Below are 23,731 nucleotides of genomic sequence, written 5' to 3'. Positions count from 1 at the left end.
GATACATAAGAGATGGACAGGATGGTGTGATGAAAGTTAATTTGAAAAACAAGATTGAACCCTTCTATAAAAACCTTAGAGGGATAGTTCAACATTTTGGCAAATTGGCCCATTGCCATAATCCCTATAGTCATAGCAGTAGGTTTGTTACCTTTATTTGTCGGTGCAAGCTATTTTTAGAACGGTGGAGCAGAGCCGTGAGCTGCTCAGAGCTACACTACGGAGGCTAATGGGATTTCTTGGTTTCCCTCATCAAACTCATCAAATACACAATCCAACAACTCCAAAACGCTCTGGTGGACAAGTTGTGACCTGCACATTCACCACGTTTTAGAGGTAAATTCATGCAAAACCGCTGATGCGCATTCCCGTCGGGGGCAGTTTTTCGGCAAGCAGTCTCTGCATATGCAATGGGCCAATTTGCCAAAATGTTGAACTATCCCTTTAAGATTTGATGAAAACCAAATATGCTGCAGCGAAGCACTTTGTCAACAAAAAATACCTTCACATCTCTTTACATCAGCTTCATAATGCAGCACCTGAATCCAAACAGTGAAGACTCTGCACATTTTCTGGACTCATCGTGAGCGTTCATGGAGACATTCTCTGTTGTGTCTTGTCCTCGTCAGGCTATCGAAGGCTTTGCGCTGATGGTCAAGAAAACGGCACAGACCCTGCAGTCGTTTGGGACGGAGCTGGCTGAAACTGAACTCCCAAATGAAATCCAGGCCACGACCAACCTGCTCAGCACACACACCACCAAGAAAGACAAAATGAAGGTGAGGCCCTGTCTATGCACATGCACAGTTTTGATTTATTTCTCTATATATTTACATATATATACAGCACAATGCATTGGTTGTGTGTTTGGGTTATCCATGTGCGACCTTCTGTCTGTAGGAGGATCTGCTGGTGGCTCTGGGTCAGGGGGGCAGGCTGTTGGAGAGCATTAATGAGCCTGTAGTGCGAGACCCCGACCACAACATGAACCAGGATGAAATGGAGAACCTGGCCACGGTGCAAAGGTTAGAGCCGCATGTGAAATAAGAGAGCAAACCAATTCTGATGGATGAAATGAAATGAAGTCTTCATCAAGTAACACAGCTTGCACCTCTGCAAGCTTGCTTTTTTGGCCATTCATGAGTAAAAGTCTGCAGTTTTCTTTGTTTTTCCCATTGAGACACAACCAATAATTTACATCATTAGACTTTTGGTAACACACTGCAGTCACTTGATAATAAGTTGCACTTTAGTTAAGTCATCAGCGGTGCGTAGTGGTAAAGCCAGGAGACTTGTGTTTTCTGCAGTGTGCTTTGAGGTCAGTCAGTATTTTGAGCAGCACTAACGGCACTGATTCGCTTGTCAACTGGCATTAGCTCTATTACGCAGCATGCACACACACACACATAAAAACACACAAAAAATATCCAAATGCCTCAGTCAGCATCTGTACTGCATTTTGTACTTTATTCGATTCAACCCCCACTGCCATTTTTTTTCTCTCTGCTCAACTGCCGGTTCTGTTTTTCCACTCCATCTCCATTTCTGTCTCTTACTCTCCTCCTCTGCTCCTCTGTCAGACTGCTGTCTCAGCTGGATGAGACGGAAAGGGCTTTCGATGAGTTCTGGGTGAGGCACCACACCAAACTGGAGCAGTGTCTCCAACTGCGCCACTTTGAACACAACTACAGAGAGGTGAGCTGGAGCCTCGTTAGCGCGGGTTAAAATCCTCCGCCACTTGGATCTCAGTTAACTTGATCCCCTGACTGTGGTGTTTTCTTCTGCAGGTGAGGGCTCTGCTGGATCAGGTGTCTGAGAAACTTGCAACCTTCTCTGAGGTCGGGATCAGCCCGGCCCACGCCGAACATATCTTCAGTGAACTCACCACCTATGAGGAGAGAGTCTGTGTAAGTGATACTCCGCCCCTCACAATCAAAGCTTTGTCCAACCGTAGCGTGAATAGATGAATAATATCTTGGTTTGTTGAATTCTCACTTCTGTTTGCGTCTCTTTATAAATGATCTAAAGTCAGGCCTAATAAAGCTCAACGTCTGGGAGACCTTTTATCATGGAGATATAATAATGAATATAATAGAAATTTAGTTTGTATTTTCTACCAAATTTCCAAATCTACCAAAAACAAATTGGTTGATTGTGTGAAAACATGTTCATAATAAGTTCATAAGTTATGTGCTTAGTTAGAAAATGGCAAAAAATGTAGCAGTTCATATGCTCATAGTTTTCTTTTTTGTGTATTTTTGGGGCTTTTAAGCCTTTAATTGATAGGATAGTCAGAGAGAGACAGGAAATGGGGAGACAGAGAGGGGGAATGGCACGCCGCAAATGCCCACTGGGAGAGTCGAACCGGGGACGGCTGCAGCGAGGACTACACCTTCTGTATATAGGGCGCCTGCTCAACCCACTGAGCTGTACGACATCCCATATGCTCATAGTTCCTATGAATAAATTCTGTTGAATGGAATATGTAAAAAGCGTCAGATTTCAGGCTGATCAACGTCTGTAGCAGGTTTAGTTAGAATCATATTGAGTTTGTTGGATGACACCTTTGGCCGTGGCAGTAACCGTCAGGCCACGCTGTCGCTCCACAGGAGGTGCTGGACCGAGCCTTGGCTTTGTCTCGTGAGGGAGACGAACTGATCCAGAACTCGCACTACGCTGAAGACTCCATCCAGCCCAAATGCAGCGAGCTCAGAGCGATCAGCGAGAGCGTGAGCAGCAGCCTGAGGGCCAAGAAGGACCATATCCTCAAAGCCATGGAGCTGCATCAGTGTTTGGAGAGGGTGAGGAGACGGCACACACACACACACACTTACACACACACACACACACTTACACACAGCTGGTGTGGTTTGTTTCTGACCTCTCCCTCCTCCTCCTCCGTCTTCTTCAGGCCTCTAAATGGGTCGATGCTGGTATTTACCTGCTGGCCTCTCAGCCAGTGGACAAGTGTCAGTCCCACGAGGGAGCTGAGTTAGCCCTGCAGGAGCTGGAGCGTTACCTGGACAACGCAGGCCAGAACCAGCTGAAGGACCTCAGCGCCATCTGGACAGAATATGAGGCCGTGCTCAACCAGCAGTTCAAGGTGAGAGGGTCAACCAAAGCACATGTCTTTACATTTCAGATAGAAACAACTTGATACAGTGACCGATGATGAATGTCCCGGGTCAGTGGATCTTTTGGTCATTGGATTTCCTTCTGATGAATGTGAATTAAAAAATAAAAAAGATTGGTTTATTTGATTTTCATGTTGAAATACAACAGTCAACAGTTTGATTTTCATGTTCTATTTCATATAACAAAAAATAAAATCACTAGACAACAGAAACTAAAAAACAGATGTTCCGACACCAGAATTTCATTTTCAAGGCAAGACCGTGGGCTGGACTGGTCTGTAGAAGAAGCGCAAAGGGGAGATATAACAGTTTCAAACCTCAGTTATGACTTTTTCCACCTCTAACTCCAGATACGTTGGGGACTCCCATCAATCTGCCATTTTCAGCTCAAAATCTCCTCAAACTTGTTGCAGAAAATCCTCTTCCACTTTTATGTGATATTTCTGTAGATGTCAGGCCTTGTTTTGCCATGTCTAAAATCATATCTGAGTAGGGCTCCAAATACCTGTTTTTGGCCTACAGACCCACACACAGATACTGTAGGGCTCATTGGCGTTCTTGCCTTGAAAAATGACAACATCCGGTGTCAAAATATGAAAAAAATCTGTGTTTTTGGTCTGTTTTTTAATTCCTGTTATCTAGAGATTTTATTTTTTGTTATTTGAAATAGAACATGAAAATCAATCAGTTTTTAAAATTTAGTTAATTGCTCTTTGACACTCAAAAAGAAGAATGCTTTGTGTTTCAATTTGACTTTTTGTATTTCAAAATGAAAATCAAATAAACCAATTGTCTTCTGTTTTTTAATTCCTATTCATCAAAAGAAAATCCAATGACCAAAAGATACACTGACCGTCCAGTGACCATTGTTGTTGTTGTTCTCATCTGACTATTACCACTAACTCTGATGACTTCCTGTGTGTCAGGACCAAGTGGAGAAGACTTTCCAGAAGCAGGTGTCTATGCAGGAGATGTTCGACAAGAGGAGGGTCAGCCTGAAGAAGCTCGCAGCCAAACAGACCAGGCCGGTGCAGCCTGTAGCCCCCAGACCTGAGGCCTTCATCAAATCCCCTCTCAGCTCGCCTGGTCAGTTCCCACACAGCCTCATGTGTGCAGAGGGATTTTATGTTCCTAATTCATTGCATGACACCAATGTAAAGTTAGTTAATTCATTATTATTTATGTGTATGCCGGTCTTGTCCATCCCACATGGGAAAATATGTATCACCTTATGGTTTTTATAAAATAATGTATGAACAATGGTCAAACAAGAACAGGATGAAAGAAAAGATATTTCATATCTCCAGATTTTCTTGATATCTTGTTTTCTCATCTCCCACATGTTTTCTCCAGGATGAGCTAATCCAAATGTTTCATATAAATAGTCGACTTAATCTTTTTGCATCTTCCATATGTCGTAAATCAATATCTGCTTTTATCTGACTAAACAAAACTCTGCACAACACCACATGAAACATCCAATAGAAAACAAAATTAAACTCAATTGCTGCAGCCGCCAACCAACACATCTGACAAATCCACTTCCAATTCTTCCTCCAGTTTCAGCTGTAAGTGGTAAAACACCAGACCTCAGCTAAATGCATAGGGATCTTTGTTTTTAGTCATATCTACTATCAAATATCTGTTTATATCTACTGCAAGCCTGCATTGCTTCAAACGCTGCATTGGACTGCTACTTTTTATGACCTAAAAATGATGAAAAATAACGACTCTGTTTCCTCATCTGCAGCACACAGAGCTCAGCAGGAGAAGAACTGCTCAGAGTCGGACTCTGGAAACAACTGTGAGAAAGTGAGTTTGTTTCTTTCCACGTGTTCTCCTCAGTTTGTATCATCTGTTGTTTATCGTCGTGATCCTAATGCTGTTGTTGCTTTTCCCAGGGAAACGGCCAACTGCAGAACGGAGACGGTAACAGCCGACATGCCTCTCTGTCAGAGGAGGAGGAGAACCTGGCAGTGCTCAGGAGGTGAGCGGATCGGCCGCTGCTCTTTCATCTGTAATCGAATTACACAGCAGATGGGCTGTGTGAAAACTTATCTCATTATCTATAGCGCTGCGCATCCACAAAATCCTTTATTTGATCCCTTTCTTTTTTCCTTACTGCCCATATCTCACTCCGTCCTCCCTCTGTCTGCAGGCACGTGATGAACGAGCTGCTAGAAACTGAGAGAGCCTACGTTGAGGAGCTGCTCTGTGTATTGCAGGTGCTTGTTGTTCACTCAACATTCATATTCTCCCTCCCTCTCTTACCTGTGCCTGCATACGTCATGTGTTTTACTTGTGTGTGTTGCAGGGATATGCCTCTGAGATGGACAATCCAGCCATGTCTCAGCTCATCCCTGCTCCTCTGCAGAACAAAAAGGAGATTCTGTTTGGCAACATGCCTGAAATTTACCACTTTCACAAGAGGTGATTGAGCGCCCTCTGGCTGCCGTTGAGGACACCTGCACTGTGACTCCACATTTTGTAGAAACAGCATTGCGATCTCTCAATCTTATACTTTTTATATATTTTTTCTTACCCATCTTCTCCTCTCTCCTTTTTTGTCTTTTCCAGGACGTTCCTGAGGGAGCTGGAGCAGTACACCGACTGCCCAGAGCTGGTTGGGAGGTGTTTTATAGAGAGGGTGAGTGAACTATGAGATTTCCACTAGCACTAAGATGTGAATCCAGCTGTGAATCCAGCTGTTGATGAGGTGTCCTCAACACAAACCATTTGCTCTTCCTTCCTCAGATGACAGACCTGCAGATCTATGAGAAGTACTGTCACAACAAGCCTCGCTCTGAAAGCCTGTGGAGGCAGTGCTCAGACTGCGCCTTCTTCCAGGTGAACAGATTCGCTCTGGTTTTGAGCTTTTCGTTCCTTTCTCATCTGTGTGGTTTTATTTACTATCGTTCTTTCTCTATTTTTGTTGAATTAGGAGTGTCAGAAAAAGCTGGAGCATAAACTGGGTTTAGATTCTTATCTGCTGAAGCCTGTTCAGAGGATCACCAAGTATCAGCTGCTGCTTAAGGTATGATCCTGTCTGCTGGAAACAGATCTAAAGCTGGACTGTGACATTGTTTTGTGTGGGATCTGAGTTGTTTTATTCATAAAGTTCTTGTTCTCTTTGTACTACAGGAAATGCTGAAGTACAGTAAGGGCCGTGAGGGGGCTGCTGACCTGCAGGAGGCCCTCACCTCCATCCTAGGCATCCTCAAGGCCGTCAATGACTCCATGCACCTCATCGCCATTACAGGATATGAGGTTAGACATTAAACAGTCTCCAGGCAAATCAGTCACAGAACAGATGCTCGATATAGGGACAGAAACAAATGACAGACACCCTGGGTTTTGTCTTTGAACACATTATCATTTGGAAGCCAAACTGTGATGTCCTGTGATTGTCTCACTGGCCTGATTATCTCAGCAATCTAAAAAAGGAAATGATCTAAGGATGCAAAATGGGAGAGACAAATACTGTCACAGTGAGAAGAGCCATGCAAAAAAATCAAACAAACACAGGCCTGTCATTAAATATACACTAAAAATTCATTCAAATTTAGATATCTAAATATAGTATGATATACAGAAAAATAATGTCTCATAATAAAAAATTGACCTTGTAATCGAATGATGCCAAAATAGTCCAAAGGACTAAATATAATCATCAATAAGTATAATCTTTGTTCTTCAATACATCACTTCCTGGTAAATATCTGCAGCATGTATTGGTGGGTGGTTAGAATACATCTTTCAAGGCTTCCTTGAAAGGACTTTTGTTTGTTGTAACTTTTCTAAATTAGACACTTTGGTGTTGTCGTACTTGACTTGCAACTGTTTTTGATTTGTTGGTCAAGGACACAACGGGACATTTGGAGACATGTACTTGGCAGCTGCTCCCAAGTACAGACGCATTACTCAGAAAGACATCATGTCTGGATATAGACTCTCCAGATGGACACTGTCTCATACAGAACATGAAATAGACACAAAACAGATACATTGAATAAATCAGAGGTTCAGTTGATTAAATAATGCATTAATATTAAATTATGGCCTCTGTACTTTGAACTATAAGTAGTACATGGTCTGTCTTAACAACGTCTTCCCACTTCCAGGGTAATCTGAGTGAGCTGGGAAAGCTGCTGATGCAGGGGTCATTCAGCGTGTGGACAGAGCACAAGAAGGGTCACGCCAAGGTCAAGGACCTGGCCCGGTTCAAGCCCATGCAGAGACACCTCTTCCTCCACGAGAAAGCTCTGCTCTTCTGCAAGAGGCGGGAGGAGAACGGGGAAGGCTACGAGAAGGCTCCTTCATACAGCTTCAAACAGTCTCTGAATGTCAGTGGCCTCAACACTTCTGTCATGAACTATCATCCTTTTGCATTTAAGAAAATCTGTTGAATTTCCACCTTAATTTGTCTTTTTAAACAGATGAGCGCTGTGGGCATCACCGAGAACGCAAAGGGAGACAACAAGAAGTTTGAAGTCTGGTGCAACTCAAGAGAAGAGGTTTATATTGTTCAGGTGAGTGATGCGTAGAAATTAAGGGTTTTGTGCTATTTCACATTTTTAACTGTCAACAACAAACCTCATAAATGATCTACATCAGCACCTAATTAATTAATTGTCTATAAATGGGGGGAATATACTGTATGTCCCCTCTATGTCAGAGAGAATCATGGTCTGAAACCTAATTAAATTAATACATTTTGAATGTGTCCTAGTCCCATTCATTCTCACCAGCATTTATTAATGTGAGGCTCAAATGTTTTGGTAACATCAGGTTTTATGAAATTACAGAGTCTTAATGAGAAGTATACAATAATAAAGACAAGGCGTATCCTTAAAGCACATGTGTCTGTCTATCTCCTGGTAACAGTGCTCAGCTTCAGCCTTTTAATATTTAACTGTCCTATTTCAGGCACCAACAACTGAAGTAAAAACCACTTGGGTGAATGAGATCAGGAAGGTTCTGACAACTCAGCTGCAAGCATGCAGAGGTACGGAAAGACGACGTTCCTCATCACAAACACATTTCTTTACATTAATATCCAATTCCAGGTTCCTGGTCACACTAGTATTTATATTTAACCAGAAATTGAGACACTTGTGATTTCTCTGTTATGATGGTAAAAAGACAGAGCCTAGTTTTTAATTCCCACACACCCTTTTGTTTCAGAAGCCAGCCAGCAGAGGGCACCAGACCAGGTTTTCCAGTTCCCCCCTGCGCCCAGTGCTACAGTAAATCTCAGGTGGGTTTTTATTTGTGGTGGTGGCACAGTCGGGCCACAGTCCTTCCAGTTCCTTCCTGTTCAGGCTTCTTACCGTCCACTTCTCTTTCCCCACAGTCCATTCAAGAGCGGTCAGAAGAGCTTTAAAAAGGGAGAGGAGAAGAAAGCTGAGCCCTGCAGCCCTGATGTCAACTCCTCTTCACCAAAGCCCACTGGAAAAGGTGAGCACTAATAGACAAATGTAACTTTAACTTCTTTTTCTCAACCAATCTGTCTTCAGCACTTGTAGTGCATGTATTGTAGCCACACATCTCTGCCCCCTCTCTTCTGCTGATAGACCTCTGTCTTAACCACTTAAACGTAGAACTTCTTCCCTCTTTATTGTTTTTTCTTCTTTTGCACTTGCTTAACTTACCGTCTTCCTTCCTCCCTTCCTTCCTTCCCTTTTTTTGTATCCTTGTTTTTCCTCCTGGGTCAGATGAGGCTGTGACAAGCCCTACCTCAGACAGAGCTGCTGTGGCTAAAAAGCGCTTTACTTTACAAGGCTTCAGTAACCTCAAAGCTCAGAAAGGTAACTGCAGGCCGGCTTCAGTTCTTATCCAACACATCACATCATCTTCTGCATTTGTACAAGTTAAAACCTGCGTTTTGATGAAGTGGAAGTTGAAGAGTTATTAATCTCTCTTAAATCAATGTGACGACAGGACTTGAGACAATTTGTTCAGTTTTTGTGCAGTTGAGCGAGCCATGTATTAAATGTTTGTTAGTGAGCTATAGAAGAGTTGGCAGGTGGTTTCTGTTGACTTTTGGACCTGTTTTGGTCTTTTTATTGAACTCTATGGCAAATATTGAAAACAAATAAGTGTATAATTTCCAAAAATGTCAAACTATAACTACCAAACTGAGTAAAGATGATATATTTTCAAGATGTTTGCTCAGTAGGTCAAACACATACCTGCATGCTTCCCTCCACAGAACCCACAGCTACTGATGATAAAAGCTTTACATTACCCATGACAGTCCTCCAGTTGGCAGGTATCACAGCTCTAGACCCCAGCGTCATTCTGTATGGTGCCATGTGATGTTGTGTTTCCAACATTGAGTTGTATTTCCTATTTGTTCTCCTTATTAAAATCAGTTCCTGTGTTAGGATTTCTTTAAATCATTATCATTCTCCGTCTTTTATGTTTCTGTTTTTGTTTTTGTTTTACTCCTTTAGCTTTTTCTTGTCAATATTTTTTGCTATGGTTATTTCTTTCCTCAACAATTATTCTTGCCTTTTTTTCCTGCTTCATATCAGGATCCCCGACGAGCCCCGATCACAAGACGAAACGCCAGAGCGACCCGACACCGTTCGGCTTCAAAGGTGAGTCGGTCTGTTGTTCAGTTTAAAATAAAAACGATGTGCCCTCGCTGCCTGGGTGTTTGTTCATCCATCATGATTTCTGACCACAGCCGCGGTCTCTATAGCGCTGATCTTTAAACTGGCTGTAGCCGCTGCTGCAGGGAGAGTGACTGGCTGTGTTTCCGTTGCCTCCTCCTGTCTCTCAGATGCAGGTCCTCCCCCGCCCCTCCACCTGAGCAGAGCCAGGTGGTTCAGCACCAATAGTCTCTTACAGACAAAGTGGAGAGGTACACTGGCACGGGCTGTGTGTTGGGTGCACTGTTTCACTACTGTAAATACTTAGAGATGGTCTACTCTCCGTCCATCTGAAGTCTTCACGTTTCTTTCAAAGAAATGCACACTGATATGGAGACATCAGTTGCCTGTCACTTTACTTCTTAGTTTCAGTCAGAGTTTAAAGTCTAGAGCTGCATGCCCTGGCTTAGAGTTGATGATAAAATACGTAGCGGAGAGGCTGGTTGTGTCATGCTGGGATTCCTGGGATTAGCTGCTTCACCTCCTCTCTTGCCTTTCACTCTTTCACTCTTGTAGATCTCTCACTACTGGTCACTCCTCCCACGTCCGTCCGTCCGTCCTGACAGCAGGTGAATTTACATGTTGATGTAAACTTAAGCACCTGTTGTGTTTTCCTCCTCAGGCTGGAACAAAGCCTCCCTGTCACTGGACGCCTCAGAGGAGCACGACGGCTACTCCAGCGCCGAGGAGCCCCTTAACTCTGACCCAGAGGACGACAACGGCAAGAAGCTGGTGAGTCTTGTGTGTGACAAACACGTCAAATAATGAGAATTCACTTCCTCTTTGTGCCTTTGGGTTAGAGCAGGATTTGGGTTAGTTAGTTAGTTGTGGTCCCAGGGGATAATTATAAGTTGTAAAACGTTTTACTTTAAACACCTCATGGAACCATGGAACCATGTGATGCAGTACATGTGGAATAATTAGCTGCACTATCGATGGTCACATGATCAGCTCATGATTTATGTTGACTATCCTACATACATTTTTTTCTGCATATTTTTAAAGTATATTTTGGGGCATTTTTGCCTTTATTGGATAGTATAATATAGTATATAGAGAGACAGGAAATGGGGAGGCAGAGAGGAGGCACACGACACCCCCTGCATTTTAATTTACAACTATGTCCTTTTTTATGCTATTCCATTTCTGCATTTTATAAAACATTTTATCAAATATGAAATGTAATAACAACACATTTCTAAAATCAACGTTTCTCAGTTATTCATATCATGTGATCTTCCCTAATATCTATAATTCATTGATTCTTCACTGCTAAGTTAATTTTATTTTAAGTTGTTTGTTCCATTCACTCACCACTGCTTTATTTTGTTTTTCTGTACCATGATTTGGCCACTTGGGGGCGGCTGAAAAGCTTCACATTGACGCACACCACTGATATATTGGGCAGTGTCAAGTTATTGTTGTAAACACAGATTTTAAGTTTTTATTCATGAACATTTTTTCAAATTATGTGGAGACGAACATAAAAGGTTCCCATGGTATTCCCTCACGTTTTTTTTTTTTTTTTTTTTTTTTTTTGAGTGGCATGAGTCATCTGTTTTTATGAGATGCTGATACTGTAGTTTCATATTTATACATCAGGTTTGTAGGCTTGTATGGGACAGACATGTTCCCTTTTTATTTGGAGAATATAATAAGACTCTGATTCATTTCTAGTTTGATTAACTGTACCTTTTTTTTTTAATCAAAAATAAATGCTGCTCATATATGTTGGGTATTGCATATTGTGATTTCAATAGCCATATAGACATTACATTATCTGGCCTGATCTGATTATCTAATGTTTGTCTGCTATTTGTCTTGTCTGTGAACAGAGCGCTGGGAAATACACAGTGATAGCCGACTATGAAAAAGAGCTCTCGGTGAAAAACGGAGATGTGGTGCAGCTGGTCAAAGAGGGAGATGATGGACAGTGGTGAGCATACAAACTTTAGTGGAGCTTGTTAGAAATAAAAGCTACAGCAGCATTATGATTATACTAATTTGTGTCTGTGTGTGTTTGTGTGTGTGTGTGGTCATGCAGGTTGGTTCGTAACCTGAGCTCCTCTAAGGAGGGCTGGATCGCTGCTGCTAATCTTATCACACTCATTGGAAAGTCCAAGTCTTGCCAGTCTCTCACCAGCTCAGGTATTCAAACAAAAGGAGTGCAGTGCATGACGCATTGCAGGGATAGTCCAATATTTTGGCAAATTCCCCTATTGCCATAATCCCTATAGTCACAGCAGTAGGCTCATTACCTTTATTATTGGTGCATGTTGTATTGAGATCGGCGGGGCAGAGACGTGAGCTGCTCAGCGAACACAGTGGAGGTGAATGGTACAGGTTCCCTGTCCCTCATCAAACTCATCAAATACACAATCCAACAACTCTAAAACTCTCTGGTGGACAAGTTGTGACCTTCACATTCACCAGGCTATGAAACAATCATGTATAATTATGTAACATTACGACACATGAAGCAAATACTCAGAACTACTTGCGCTTTTGAAATCACTCCGCCCAGCAGCCGCGTCTGTAATGTAGTTCTGGTTATGCATTTGCCCCGTAAACAACTCTGTCTCCTAATGTTACATTATTATTTCATAGCGTGGTGAATGTGCAGGTCACAACTTGTCCACCAGAGAGTTTTAGAGTTGTTGGATTGTGTATTTGATGAGTTTGATGAGGGACAGGGGACCTGTACCGTTCACCTCCACTGTGTTCGCTGAGCAGCTCACGTCTCTGCCCCACGGATCTCAAAACAACATGCACCGATAATTAGAGGTAATGAACCTACTGCTATGACTATAGGGATTATGGCAATAGGCAAACATGTTGAACTATCCCTTTATGACCTTAATGAGTGTTCTTATATCCCAAACATTAACCTTCAGTACATCTGTAACTCTGACAGAAGGCAGTGGCTCTGGAAACCTCAGCACATCATCCAGCTGCAGCGAGACCTACACAAGCTTCTCCGACATCAAACCCTGAACCTCCTTCCCGAGCACTTCCTCCATCACCAAACCGCCCTCTTCAATGCTAGCATCACGTGGCTCTCTCTCTGTGCTGTAACGCCAACACCACTACTCCATAAGTATTTTGTCAGGTTTCCACAGAAAGCTGTATTTTTTCATCGTTATTTTTAATCATGCACTTGTTACCCCACATATCACGAGAGTGGCACATGTTATAGATTTGACTGTGGTGCCGTTGCACAGTGAGGACGCAGCACAGATGAATATGTTACATACGGTGATTTCATAGTGTCGTAAAGCGATCTGCCCCTTAGTCACACACTTTGGTCTGTTTCTTATGCAGGAGCTGTGTGATTATGATGTAATAGATGTATGAATGGGCCAGCAGGACTGATCTCAGTTAATGCATCTATTTGTGTTTTCATTAAAATGCAGAGAGATGATTGATCAAATGTGGATGATTTTTTTTTTCATCTACCCTAATTCACTCGATTAGTTTACATTTCCTGTGTTAATGTAAATAAAATGAGGAAAAGAGATGAAGGCATACAGCTCGTTTAGCTTCAATGAATGTTTTCTGAGGGTCTGATCACCTTTGTTCTCTGTTTTTTTCTCCCCTTTTACACGTGTTAATTTATTTGCAAGGGCTCAAAATGCCCACATACTGTATGTCTTGTCAATTTTTAATTTTCTTCTCATATTTTCTCCTTGTTCGTTCTTTTTATTTCACTTCCTGTCTGCTATGTTTCTCTCTGTCAGCCTCTGTCACTGCAAACCTGTTCTGCCACCAGCTGTCCGGACTTGACTGTGTATGAGCTTCTGTCTTTTCGGGCCCCTGATGGCTTCATGGTCTAACTCTGTGGATAGTTCATGTACGCTGCAGTCTAAAACTGTTTTTCAGTGTGAATAATCAGAGATCACTGTATAGTGCTAACTTATTCCCTGTGAAGGGATCATGTTCTGAATGTAGATATTGTTCATTAATATCCGTCTGTCATGAAATGTTTGTTATCGGAGATGCTATATTGTACATTAAGTATGTCGATGTCACTACTCTGTGACTTGTCTAATTTTTTTTAATATAAACTTGTGATAATTCAGTCCTTGTGTCTGTGTGTAAATGTGTCGAGCCAATTATTGATTTGTTTTTGTGTCAAGAAAAGAAAAGAAAAGAAAAGAAAAACTGGAAACTCATTCTCCAGAAGTTGCCTTTATTCATTGACCAGAAATGAAACTGAAACTGACAAACTCAGTTGCCAGGTTTTGTAAAAACCCGCAATTTACACTTTGTAGACAAAGTCATGAATAATACCATGAAAAGGGGTAGATTATTATCTTCTTTTTTTAATCTATTACAACCAAGTAATTTAAAAGGTGTAAAGTTATTTGTTTTTAGACGAACTGAACTGAAACGATCATTTTAACACCAGAAAGTAAAAAATGGATAAGTTGCAGAGCGTTGGTTCCTCAGAGCCACCGTAGTTGTGAAGAATAAAGTGAACTCAGCTTAATATTCAATGAACAGGCAGTATCATCGATTATGTGATGCGGAAAAGATAATAGATATATCAATATAGATGTTCATTTGCACAGTTTGTCATCTGTGCAGTGCGTTTGAATGTCGTGCGTGTGCATATTCCTGGCTGCAAACCTATTTTACCTGTTTGGGACAATAAAGATACTTTGACTTTGATATAAAGGCGGAGAAACCGGAAATTTTAGTCGTTTCCCCACAAGATCTACACAAGAATCCCACAAGATGTTTTGGAGGAACGCGATGGGGGGGTTAACGTCACTACCTGGCAACCCACCACCACCACCTCCACAGTGCTTGGGCGCTGCAAACACGGCGGGGGAGGTACCGTAGAAATGTTGTTGAAAAGCTTTGCAGGGAAGAGGAACAAAGACGGTTTGAATTAATCGTTACCGGGCGCGGAGACGATTAAAGACGAGTGGAGCTGCCGGTGAAGATGGTGAAGATGAGCCCCGGGCGGAAAGTCCACTGTGTCCTCTGTCAGCGGTCCGAGGAGACGAGGACAACCGGGGCTCTGTCGACCAAAGACCAAGTCACGGCCCATCAGAACTGTTTGGTAAATATTCAAAGTATCATTCATATCTCATTTGTTTAGATTCTCCAGTTCACTGCCGACGAACAAGCTAGTGAGCTACATTTAGCAGCTACGCTAACAGACAAACAAAGAAGTGAAAAGTTGGAAGTTGAAACTGTCAAGTTTATGTAACGTTAAGTTCAGTAACTGTGATTTGACAAACAGGAAAAACACTTATAATCGATTAAAATCACTCAATCAGTAGATGAAAGTAGTTGAGTATATGTCCCAGTCAGAAGTTATGCAGCCTTATCTTCATATTTCTCTTTCAATATAGGTGTAAGTTATGGTTGAAACATAAATTGTTTTTGCAAATGTATGTAAATATATGCAAAATGGGCTGTAAATATGGTGGTTGAGCCTTAGTGAGAGAGATCATGAATCTTTAAGTCACTCAACTCAACTTATTGAAATTTTATATATATTTAATTTGGGAATTTTCTGAATTTAGAGTTCAAACTGGCCAAAAACGCCCCTATAGTTACATAGCATGACTATAACCAGTCTCTCTGTGTGATGCTGAAGGTCTGTTGAAACCAGTATGTGGAATCAATAACTGGACTATTGATGGTCACATGATCATGATCAGCTCATGATTTATGTTGACTATCGTCTTCACCCACACAACAAAAACTTTTACTGCATCTTCATTCACAACTATGTCCTATTTATTCCATCTCTAAAATCAACATTTCTCAATTATAACATGCGATCTGCCGTTTTATCTGGTGGTTGAGCCTTAGTGAGAGAGATAATGAATTTTAAATAACATAAGTGTTATGTGGGAATTTTCTGAATTTAGTTTTTGGAAATTTTGAGAACACGCAATTTTATGGATCAATGCTGAGCTTACTTTAGCAATAAAACTCTTTTGTGCTTTTAAATTAATGTACCATGTGTGTCATTAACTGCTGAATACTTGAATTAAAGTGTCACCATTTACTCACTTGTGTTCTTTATGTTTCACAGTTATTTTCTTCAGGTATTTACTGCCAGAACTCACCAGTGTTTGATGACCTGTTCGGTTTCTCCGTGGAAGATGTGTCGAAGGAGGTCAAAAGAGGAAACAAACTGGTAAATATTTCTGACATTTTTAGGTCTCGAGTAGATCTAATCCACTAATTGTGTGTTTGAAGCTGTTATTTACAAGTTTGCTTTCAATAGCATTGTGTAAGATGTAAGAAAAAAGGCGCCACTGTGGGGTGTGAAATCAAAAAATGCAGGAGGTCCTACCACTACCCCTGTGCAGTTCAAGAAGAAGCTCAGATCATTGAAGATCCAGACAAAGGGAAGTACGGGTGAGTGCAACATATCAACATGTCATATCTGTTTACCTGAATATTTAGAAAAAATTCATCCTGCACTTGAATCACATTTCCTAAAATGTCCATGTTATCCATTTTCATGCATCAGGATTCTCTGCTTCAAACATCGTTCACAAAGTAAGTAAGTCAAAAAAAAATTTGTTGTTGTTTCTGTGACTCTTTTTTTCCCCCATGTGTGAATTGTTGTGATGCGTTCAATGTTCCAGGATCAGAAAACAATGGTTCTGTAAAAAATCCTAGTGGAGCTGGATCAGTGAAGGTGATTATTGATTTATTAATCCACTGCTTATAGTTCAGCACAAAACAGAAAATTGCAAACCTTTAAAGCCCCAGTATGTAACTTATTTAGCTTTTTATTAGCAAAAATCAAATATTGCTTTCATAAATACGTATTTCACTATAGGTGAAAGCTTTTATTTTATACAAATAAAATCTTTCTGGTACCTTAGAATGAGTTGTTACAAGTCGTTACAAATATACAAGGGGGGGCGCACCGAACCGAGGCTGCCATGTTGCACAGCCATTTTTTACGTTCAGTGGCAGCGTGACCGTAGGTAACCACGGAAACTCACCGGAGCTGTCGGCTCGGGGAGAAAGTTTTCCAGGTAGCGCCTGTTAAAACTGTCACCACTGTCAAGTGTTGTTCTCCATAACAACCGACCAACTATACATTATCCCGCTTATTACACGGTTTACGAGTAAAATAATTAATTTGAAACATAATGTTGATCAAAATACGTCGTTCATCGATTTTTAATTGCATAATTTCTGCATGCCCGGTCACGGCCGCTGTTTCACTGAGCCTCCTCCCGTTCGTGCATTTGAAGCCTTTGATAATCAATCAATGGATCGATGGATTACCATAACGTTACACGTGTTACGGTGTGTGTATTGTGTGTAGTTTTTTCTGTCATAAACAAGAGATTAACTTTACTGTTTACGGGGTGCGTTTGTGTCGCGGAGTCGCGGTGCCACCGAGACGAGAGGAGAGCTGTGACACCGGGTCAGAGGCTCTGATGCAGGTCTGGTTTCCAGCAGCCATGTGAAGGAGCCTCCACTCTACTTGTAACAGGTTACAAGTCGTTTATCTAACATCACTATTAGTCTGAAGCTGTTTAATGACGATAAAAATGAAACACAAGGTAAATATCCGAAATTTCCGATATGCAACCGCACTGCTAGATGGGGGTAATTCCTACATACTGGGGCTTTAAAAGAAAACTATCACTTTGTTAGATTTTTTTATTTTTTTATTTATTTTTTGATAGTAGCAATTAAATATTGGTTTTATGCTTATTTGTCTGTGTAGATTTTTACATCATATTTCAGTGGGTAAGATTAAACAGTAAGAAACATCACAGCAGATGTTGGGTCTGGCATCTGTATAGGATGTAATGATTTCCATATTTATTTTCATGAGGCGTATTGTCTCACCTGTGAGAGGAAAGAGGGAAACATCAGCTTAGAAAGTTTGTCGAACGGCATTATCATGTAAGTATGGTCACAGCTCATAAACATTCATACGTTTATAAGTTTATGAGCATCAATATCTGATCAAGCACTGACAACCAGACATGTGTGTTTTAAGGATGTTCTGTCACAAACATGCTCCTTCATCATATAAGAAGCACGTCAATGGTAAGTCCTCTTCTGATCGTCTCCTGTCTCCTGTTTCATGTCGTAGTGTCACAGATTAAACTTCTCTCTGCTTCGACAGGTGATTCAGCAGCGGCCGGACCGTCGGGCTGCAGCAGTGACTCAAACTCATCCGCCAGTGCTACGCGTTTTAATCCCAAGGTTCACATATCATTCAAAGAAAGCATTATATATCATTATTCATTAATATCTCTTCAGAAAGATTGAGTGATTTTAATCATTTTACTTTTGTTACAGAGGCGATTAAGTTTCCAAAATGGGTAAGTGTTTACATCCTGGACTTGTCTGTTCAACATTTTTTTTCTTCAGTGTTTGTGTAAATTATGTAACATTTTATTTCATTAAAAAAAGGTAAACAGCCATTAATGCAGCTCAAAAAATATTTGTATTACATTTTTCCTACACTATATTTGTTTTGTTCTCCAATTATAATTCTTTCCTTGATGAATCCATCCTTGCTTGCATGTCACGTTGCACCACCACCTCTCTAGATTGTTTAAAAAGTCCAACAGCTTCAATTGTTATAATAACCTGATACCTGTCCTCTGTCCCAGAGAGGAGTGGCCATCGAAACGTAAAGCTGCAGCCAAGAGAATATCCGACGATTCAGGTTCAGGTCAACCTATTGGCTTTAAGTGAGAGAACATAACCTACAGCGTATAAAACTTGAACCAGTTAACCTACTGATTTCTTCTACAGACGACAACGGACCAAACACAGAAATGGAAATCTTCGCTCCTCTAGAGTCCGATATAGATGACAGTATTAACTCCTTAACAGAGCACCAAGTAAGTCTCACTTCAATCCCTGACTAATATCATCATTAGAGTTGTTGTAGTAATGTTTAATAATCTCATATCCGTCTTTCATTCTTCTTTACTTCCAGAATATGCCTCAGTCAAACGGGTAAGACCAAATCTCTGATTCACTGAAAATAAGCACAGAAAGATTATTTTAAATGAGTTAAACTGTGCAATAATTTTTGTGGTGTGTGACCGTGACTAGAGCTGCCACCTCATGGCCAGAGATTCTGCAGAACATAATTTCAGATTTAGATTTTTCTTTGTTACAAACTCTATTATTACTAAAATAAAAAGCAGAATAAGAGCAGAATACAATAAGATATAAAATGGAATAAGAATAAATGAAATAAAAAATATAATATTTCACATGTGTTTGTACATGTACTTGGCTATCTATTTCTATTTGACATTTGTTTGTTATTGTCATGGTCAACAATGTCTTCTCTGATCCCACTGTGACCATTGACCCTCCAAAAATCTAATCAATTCATACTTAAAGCAGAAGTAAGCGATATTTTTGTGTTAATATAAGTCTTAAATAGTTATATCTTCCGACAGCAATCACTTACATAGAGTGTTTGGACCAAAACATGGGTCTGTCAGTCACTCTGCTCTGCTCTGAGCCGAGGAGAAAACTTTCCTTGTATCCTACAACTTTTATCCAATGAGGAGAGAGAACGGCATAAAGGGGCGGTCCTCTGTGTGTGCAGCCAAGGGATGCGCCTGAATGTGGTGACGTAGGGACGAGGACCAATAGATCCATGACGAGGACGGGGGCTGCTAACTCCATCGGCTGACAAGACGTTATGGTACGTTCAAGGCAACTCGTAACTCGTGTTTTTTCGACCTGTGAAGTCGTACCAGTTCGATCTGGTACGAGTTCACGGGTCGGAAGTTACGAGTGGCCGTTATAGTGACTTTCACAGGTAAAACAGGTCGGAGAAACACGAGTTACGGGTTGCCTGGAACGCTACTAAGTTGTGACATGAAGCTGTAATTTACGGTTTCAAAAGCCTGCCTGGAACGCAGCATTAGCCAAAACAACCGGATCGCTTACTTCTGCTTTAAGTCAGAGTGAATGTTTGTCAAAAATCCTCTGTTCAAATCCTCTGTTCCTGATCATTTATGAATTTGACACTCAGTCAACAAATATCGAAACATAAGCATTAGTTTCTATTAGGCCTGTTGTGTTGTTCTGTATTAACGTGTTTGTACAGTGTAAAGTGCACACTGGACGATCATTTGTTGTCGATGTTCTGCTTTCACAGAAAAGACACAGGGGATCCTCCAGAGTCGACCTCAGGTAAACAGCCAGAGCAGACTGTATATACAGCATGTAGCTACCACTTGTGGTGTGTGTGTGTGTATTCAACCCCCTGCTGTCTCCTCTTCAGGAAGACAACCAGACAGCAGGAGCAGAGATGAAGATGAAATTGAACCAATCACAGATTCAGTGAGTTGTTACTGTACACTTTGTTTCTCTAAAGTGTTCTCTCATAACTTCAAAGGGTATTTATTTAATCACAAATTCTATCCACTTCTTATATGGGATTGATCATCATCACTCGGAGGATGTTGTGATATATATATTGTATGTTTTATATATATTTTTTTACACAGGATGCGGACTCAGAGAGTCTACTTCCTGTGGAAGTCTGTACAGAGGCAACAACAAAGTCTGCACTCGCAACCAAGTATGCATCACCTGAATATCCCAAAGTGGTCGTGAAAGAGAGAGAAGATCAAGGTAACTTTTTCTCCTCCTGTGGTAGAACAGCTCCTTTGAAATGCAGTGTTTATGTTTTTTCTAAAATTCTGTATTATGATAAATATTAGACAGATGACTTCAACATCCACAGACTTGAATATTGCCGCCCTGTTTCTCTGTCGGTTTGATTCTCTCCTGCGTTCGTGTCCCTGGACACTTCCTTCAATTACAGACATCAGTCTCAAACTTGAGAGTAAATGGGACATTTCCTGTCATCCATTTTGAAATGCTAATATTTATCAGCCCAACTCGAGCATTTGGCCTCGTTTCACCCCCGGAGAAGTGGTTTTGAATCTGCTGCTCGTAAGAGACAGACATCCTCTCACAGGACCGTTCAGTCTTCCTTACATCTTTTATTTACTGAGTTTAGTATCTGCGATGAAGTTGCTTTTCTAGCTCGAAGGGATCTAAGTTTGATGCATAGATTTTCTAAAGGTGCGGCCACTTGTCTTGCTGAAGATGCTGCTGTTGTTGCAGAAAGTTTGAAAATTACTCAACAATGCAAAACAGAAATTATACTGTCTCTTTTCTCAGAGTGCAGTCCAGACCAGAGTCCTGATCAACACGACGCTGGAGCCTCTGCCCCACAGCCAAGCTCCTCTCCAGAGTACCCCCCCCTTCACAGAGTTACTGACTCACCTTGCCAAGACAGATCGGTTGTTTCCCTAGCTCCTACTGAAGCCATCTGCATGTCCCCTCCCTCTCCCTCTCCCTCTCCCTCTCCCTCTCCCTCTCCGGGCAGTAGCTGTGACCCACAGCCCAGCACCGACTCCTCGAGCTTCTGGAAAAGCTGCAACGCGGCGGGTTGCACACAGGCCATCTTCACTGATTTCATTAATGAGATGAATGATGTTGGCAGAAGGATTCAGTCAGACCAGGCCAGTCAGAAGGGTAAGAGAGGACCCATTACACACACACACACACAAAACATCTCTGCTCTTAGACTCATTTATGATCTTGACACTGCAACATAAACTCTCTCTTTCCTCAGATTATGATCTTGCACTAACAGTGATGGAGGCTTCTGGGAAGCTGACAGAGCTGGTGGACAGGCAGCAGAGAGGTGAGGTGCACTCGTAACAGTTTGGCTTTATCTGGGTAGGTTTCTTCATTCCTCACTAGGTCAAAAGTGGTTTGGCATCACTGTGAAAACAAATATGTGATGAAGTGGGGTTTCGACTGATAAAATTGAAAGTAATGTAACAGAGAAGAGCTGAGACACAGAGTGTGAGGTATCAGCAGTGCTCTTTGAAGAGGCTCAAACCTTTTCCTTTAGACACTGTGACCTTTCTTTGGCATCATTATTTGCAGACGATTTTATTGTCTCATCAGTAGATTTCATTGCAGTCTCTCAGTGTTGCTTGTGTCCAGGCTTTTAGGGATGTTTACTGACGTATGAGGCTCTCTGTTTGGCCCTAAAACTCATTTACTAATGGGCTGCAGCAGTTAGACTGCAGGAAAACGAACCAGCTAAACCTGAAAACTTTGTTTCAAACATTCCTAAAGCACATTCTCATATTTGAGGATTTGCTGCATGTCTTCATTCAGCTTTTATAATGATAGTACATGAAATATGCATAGCTTTCCAACTGTAGGTCAGTTTGGGCTCTGGGAGGCTGGTGTTTCACTGCTGTTCTTTACATTTTTTTAATCAAGAAAATAAACAATAGATTACTTGATAATGAAAATAATTGTTAGTTACAAGTGCATGTTTGAGGCCACAGAGGAGGGTGTGTCTGAAAGGAAATGCTGACTGACCGCTATGGCAGAAGAAACTGCATTTAAAGTATAACTCACATGTTATAATGTATAATAGGAGAGTATAAACAATGAGATAGAAACAGTCAGACACTTTTTTTAGTCATAGTTTGCAAAAAAGAGAACAGTAAATACAAAAGATGCCGGTCAGTCCATAGCACCAGTGTTTAGCTTTTTAATTTGGCTTATATTGACTATATACTATATATTTATTTATTTATTTATTTTTATTTACAGAGTTGCAGAGGAAACAAATGGAGCTGACGAAGGCAGCAGCAGCGATGAAAGACGTCATGTCAGCACTGAGGAGATGAATTCAGCAGCAGCTGATCTCAGATCAGGTCGAGGTTACAGTTTAGTTTCCTTCTCACTATTGTTTTTTTTATTTCAAACTCTTTACTCTGACATTTTAAAACATTTTTATACAAACAGTATATTCATATATTTTTTTTTACTGCTTGTGCCTTCAGTAAGATAATAAAAAAAATGGTACAATTGTTTAGCACTTGTATTTCAAAGGAACTTTGAAGATTTAAGACTGAATTTTGTAATGTACAAAATTATTACAAATTATTAGAAAGCAGCTGAACATGTTTCAGTTCCATTTAGCAGACATCTTACACAGAGCTGTTACACATTAAGCTCTAAATGGTGAGTGAATCTTGCCTGAATGAGATGTAGAAATTCTTCCTATGACTTAAAGTGTTTACATTGAGCTTATTTGCTTTCATGTGTAACTGAGATCTCCATGGCAATAACTTTTGAAGGATATTTTATTGTAGACCTACAGACCCCGACTAGAAAAACAAAAACAATTTGTTTATGTCTAATTGAGGCGTCTGAACTGTGTTGATGATGATGGTGATGATGATGATGATTATGTGTTTTCAAGAGTCTTACAAGATCCTTGTTCCCCAAACTGCTTCAATCTGTTTGTTTTACCATGTTGTCAGTGGCGGACAGGACTATTCTTATGTTCAGACTAAAAACAAAGTCTAATTGCGTGAGCAGTTTTCTGTGTGCTGTTGGGACAGCGGAGTCTAGATGTGTTGTTTTGTTCAAAAATATAAGGGGATTTATGTTCTGGAACAAATTTTAATTACAGTTTAAGATAAAAACTAAAACTGGTGTTCTTGATTTTTATTTTCTTTGTTGATGTGTTGTGTAGTTGCTTCATGTCAGTTACCGTTTTTTTTTACAGTATGGACCTTATTTCTAGCATAAAATACGATCATTTACTCACCCAGATAACTTTGGTGTCATTACAAGTAGTTCCGACGAAATTAGATCCAGCCGAGAGCCGCGTATAATGCGAGTACACGGGGCACGCAACGCAGCCTCTAAATAACACATTATCCGCCGTGAAACTCGTTCACTTCACCAATATTTTGTTATAAGTGCTATTCCTCTCTGAGTCCGGGGTTACCCGTTATCAACATCCGGCGTCTGTAGGTTGACCTACTAACCTCTGACCTGGATGATGTCATCGCTGAGTTTCGCGGCAGATAATGTGTTATTTAGAGGTTGCGTTGCGCTGCCCCGTGT

The 23,731-nt window shown here is 41.0% G+C and overlaps 2 protein-coding genes across 28 annotated transcripts in view; both read left to right on the top strand.

Moving 5' to 3' along the window:
* Window positions 1–13,868, top strand: part of mcf2lb (mcf.2 cell line derived transforming sequence-like b) — a 38,777-nt gene extending 24,909 nt beyond the window's left edge. For 4 of the 24 annotated variants that reach the window (XM_085766262.1, XM_085766261.1, XM_085766251.1 and 1 more), the window contains exons 7-34: window positions 630–779; window positions 901–1,025; window positions 1,581–1,695; window positions 1,788–1,907; window positions 2,610–2,801; window positions 2,912–3,103; window positions 4,061–4,220; window positions 4,885–4,946; window positions 5,036–5,121; window positions 5,293–5,359; window positions 5,449–5,564; window positions 5,712–5,781; window positions 5,889–5,981; window positions 6,076–6,168; window positions 6,276–6,401; window positions 7,256–7,477; window positions 7,571–7,663; window positions 8,061–8,139; window positions 8,319–8,391; window positions 8,488–8,591; window positions 8,849–8,941; window positions 9,346–9,405; window positions 9,671–9,736; window positions 9,922–10,002; window positions 10,413–10,522; window positions 11,626–11,726; window positions 11,835–11,938; window positions 12,705–13,868. In XM_085766262.1, coding sequence (XP_085622388.1) covers window positions 630–779; window positions 901–1,025; window positions 1,581–1,695; window positions 1,788–1,907; window positions 2,610–2,801; window positions 2,912–3,103; window positions 4,061–4,220; window positions 4,885–4,946; window positions 5,036–5,121; window positions 5,293–5,359; window positions 5,449–5,564; window positions 5,712–5,781; window positions 5,889–5,981; window positions 6,076–6,168; window positions 6,276–6,401; window positions 7,256–7,477; window positions 7,571–7,663; window positions 8,061–8,139; window positions 8,319–8,391; window positions 8,488–8,591; window positions 8,849–8,941; window positions 9,346–9,405; window positions 9,671–9,736; window positions 9,922–10,002; window positions 10,413–10,522; window positions 11,626–11,726; window positions 11,835–11,938; window positions 12,705–12,784 — 3,033 coding nt within the window. In that variant the 3' untranslated portion in view covers window positions 12,785–13,868. The remainder of the gene's footprint in view (window positions 1–629; window positions 780–900; window positions 1,026–1,580; window positions 1,696–1,787; window positions 1,908–2,609; window positions 2,802–2,911; window positions 3,104–4,060; window positions 4,221–4,884; window positions 4,947–5,035; window positions 5,122–5,292; window positions 5,360–5,448; window positions 5,565–5,711; window positions 5,782–5,888; window positions 5,982–6,075; window positions 6,169–6,275; window positions 6,402–7,255; window positions 7,478–7,570; window positions 7,664–8,060; window positions 8,140–8,318; window positions 8,392–8,487; window positions 8,592–8,848; window positions 8,942–9,345; window positions 9,406–9,670; window positions 9,737–9,921; window positions 10,003–10,412; window positions 10,523–11,625; window positions 11,727–11,834; window positions 11,939–12,704) is intronic. The other 20 variants (XM_085766270.1, XM_085766265.1, XM_085766256.1 and 17 more) reach the window with 11 other exon arrangements.
* A 719-nt stretch (window positions 13,869–14,587) lies between these two features.
* phf11 (PHD finger protein 11) lies at window positions 14,588–23,389 on the top strand. Of its 4 annotated transcripts, XM_085765149.1 has the most exons (19): window positions 14,588–14,858; window positions 15,846–15,950; window positions 16,041–16,174; window positions 16,290–16,318; window positions 16,408–16,460; window positions 17,622–17,692; window positions 17,790–17,839; window positions 17,919–17,998; window positions 18,095–18,117; window positions 18,412–18,473; window positions 18,557–18,645; window positions 18,744–18,763; window positions 19,929–19,963; window positions 20,055–20,113; window positions 20,281–20,407; window positions 20,963–21,035; window positions 21,171–21,319; window positions 21,420–21,491; window positions 22,424–23,389. In XM_085765149.1, exons 1-19 carry the CDS (start codon window positions 14,739–14,741, stop codon window positions 22,498–22,500), a joined length of 1,428 nt encoding a protein of 475 aa, XP_085621275.1. In that variant the 5' UTR covers window positions 14,588–14,738; the 3' UTR covers window positions 22,501–23,389. The 4 variants fall into 4 exon arrangements, with proteins under 4 accessions (XP_085621275.1, XP_085621273.1, XP_085621272.1 ...); XM_085765147.1 differs by having other exon boundaries at window positions 18,412–18,467; window positions 20,963–21,319; XM_085765146.1 differs by having other exon boundaries at window positions 20,963–21,319; window positions 22,424–23,388.
* Window positions 23,390–23,731: the final 342 nt, after the last annotated feature.

The sequence above is a fragment of the Trachurus japonicus genome, chromosome 21, assembly GCF_045865225.1.
Source record: "Trachurus japonicus isolate A0001 chromosome 21, Traja_1.0".
In the NCBI taxonomy this organism is placed as follows: Eukaryota; Metazoa; Chordata; class Actinopteri; order Carangiformes; family Carangidae; genus Trachurus; species Trachurus japonicus.
The sequence above is the reverse complement of the archived record's forward strand: the minus strand, read 5'-3'. Positions and strand labels throughout refer to the sequence as shown.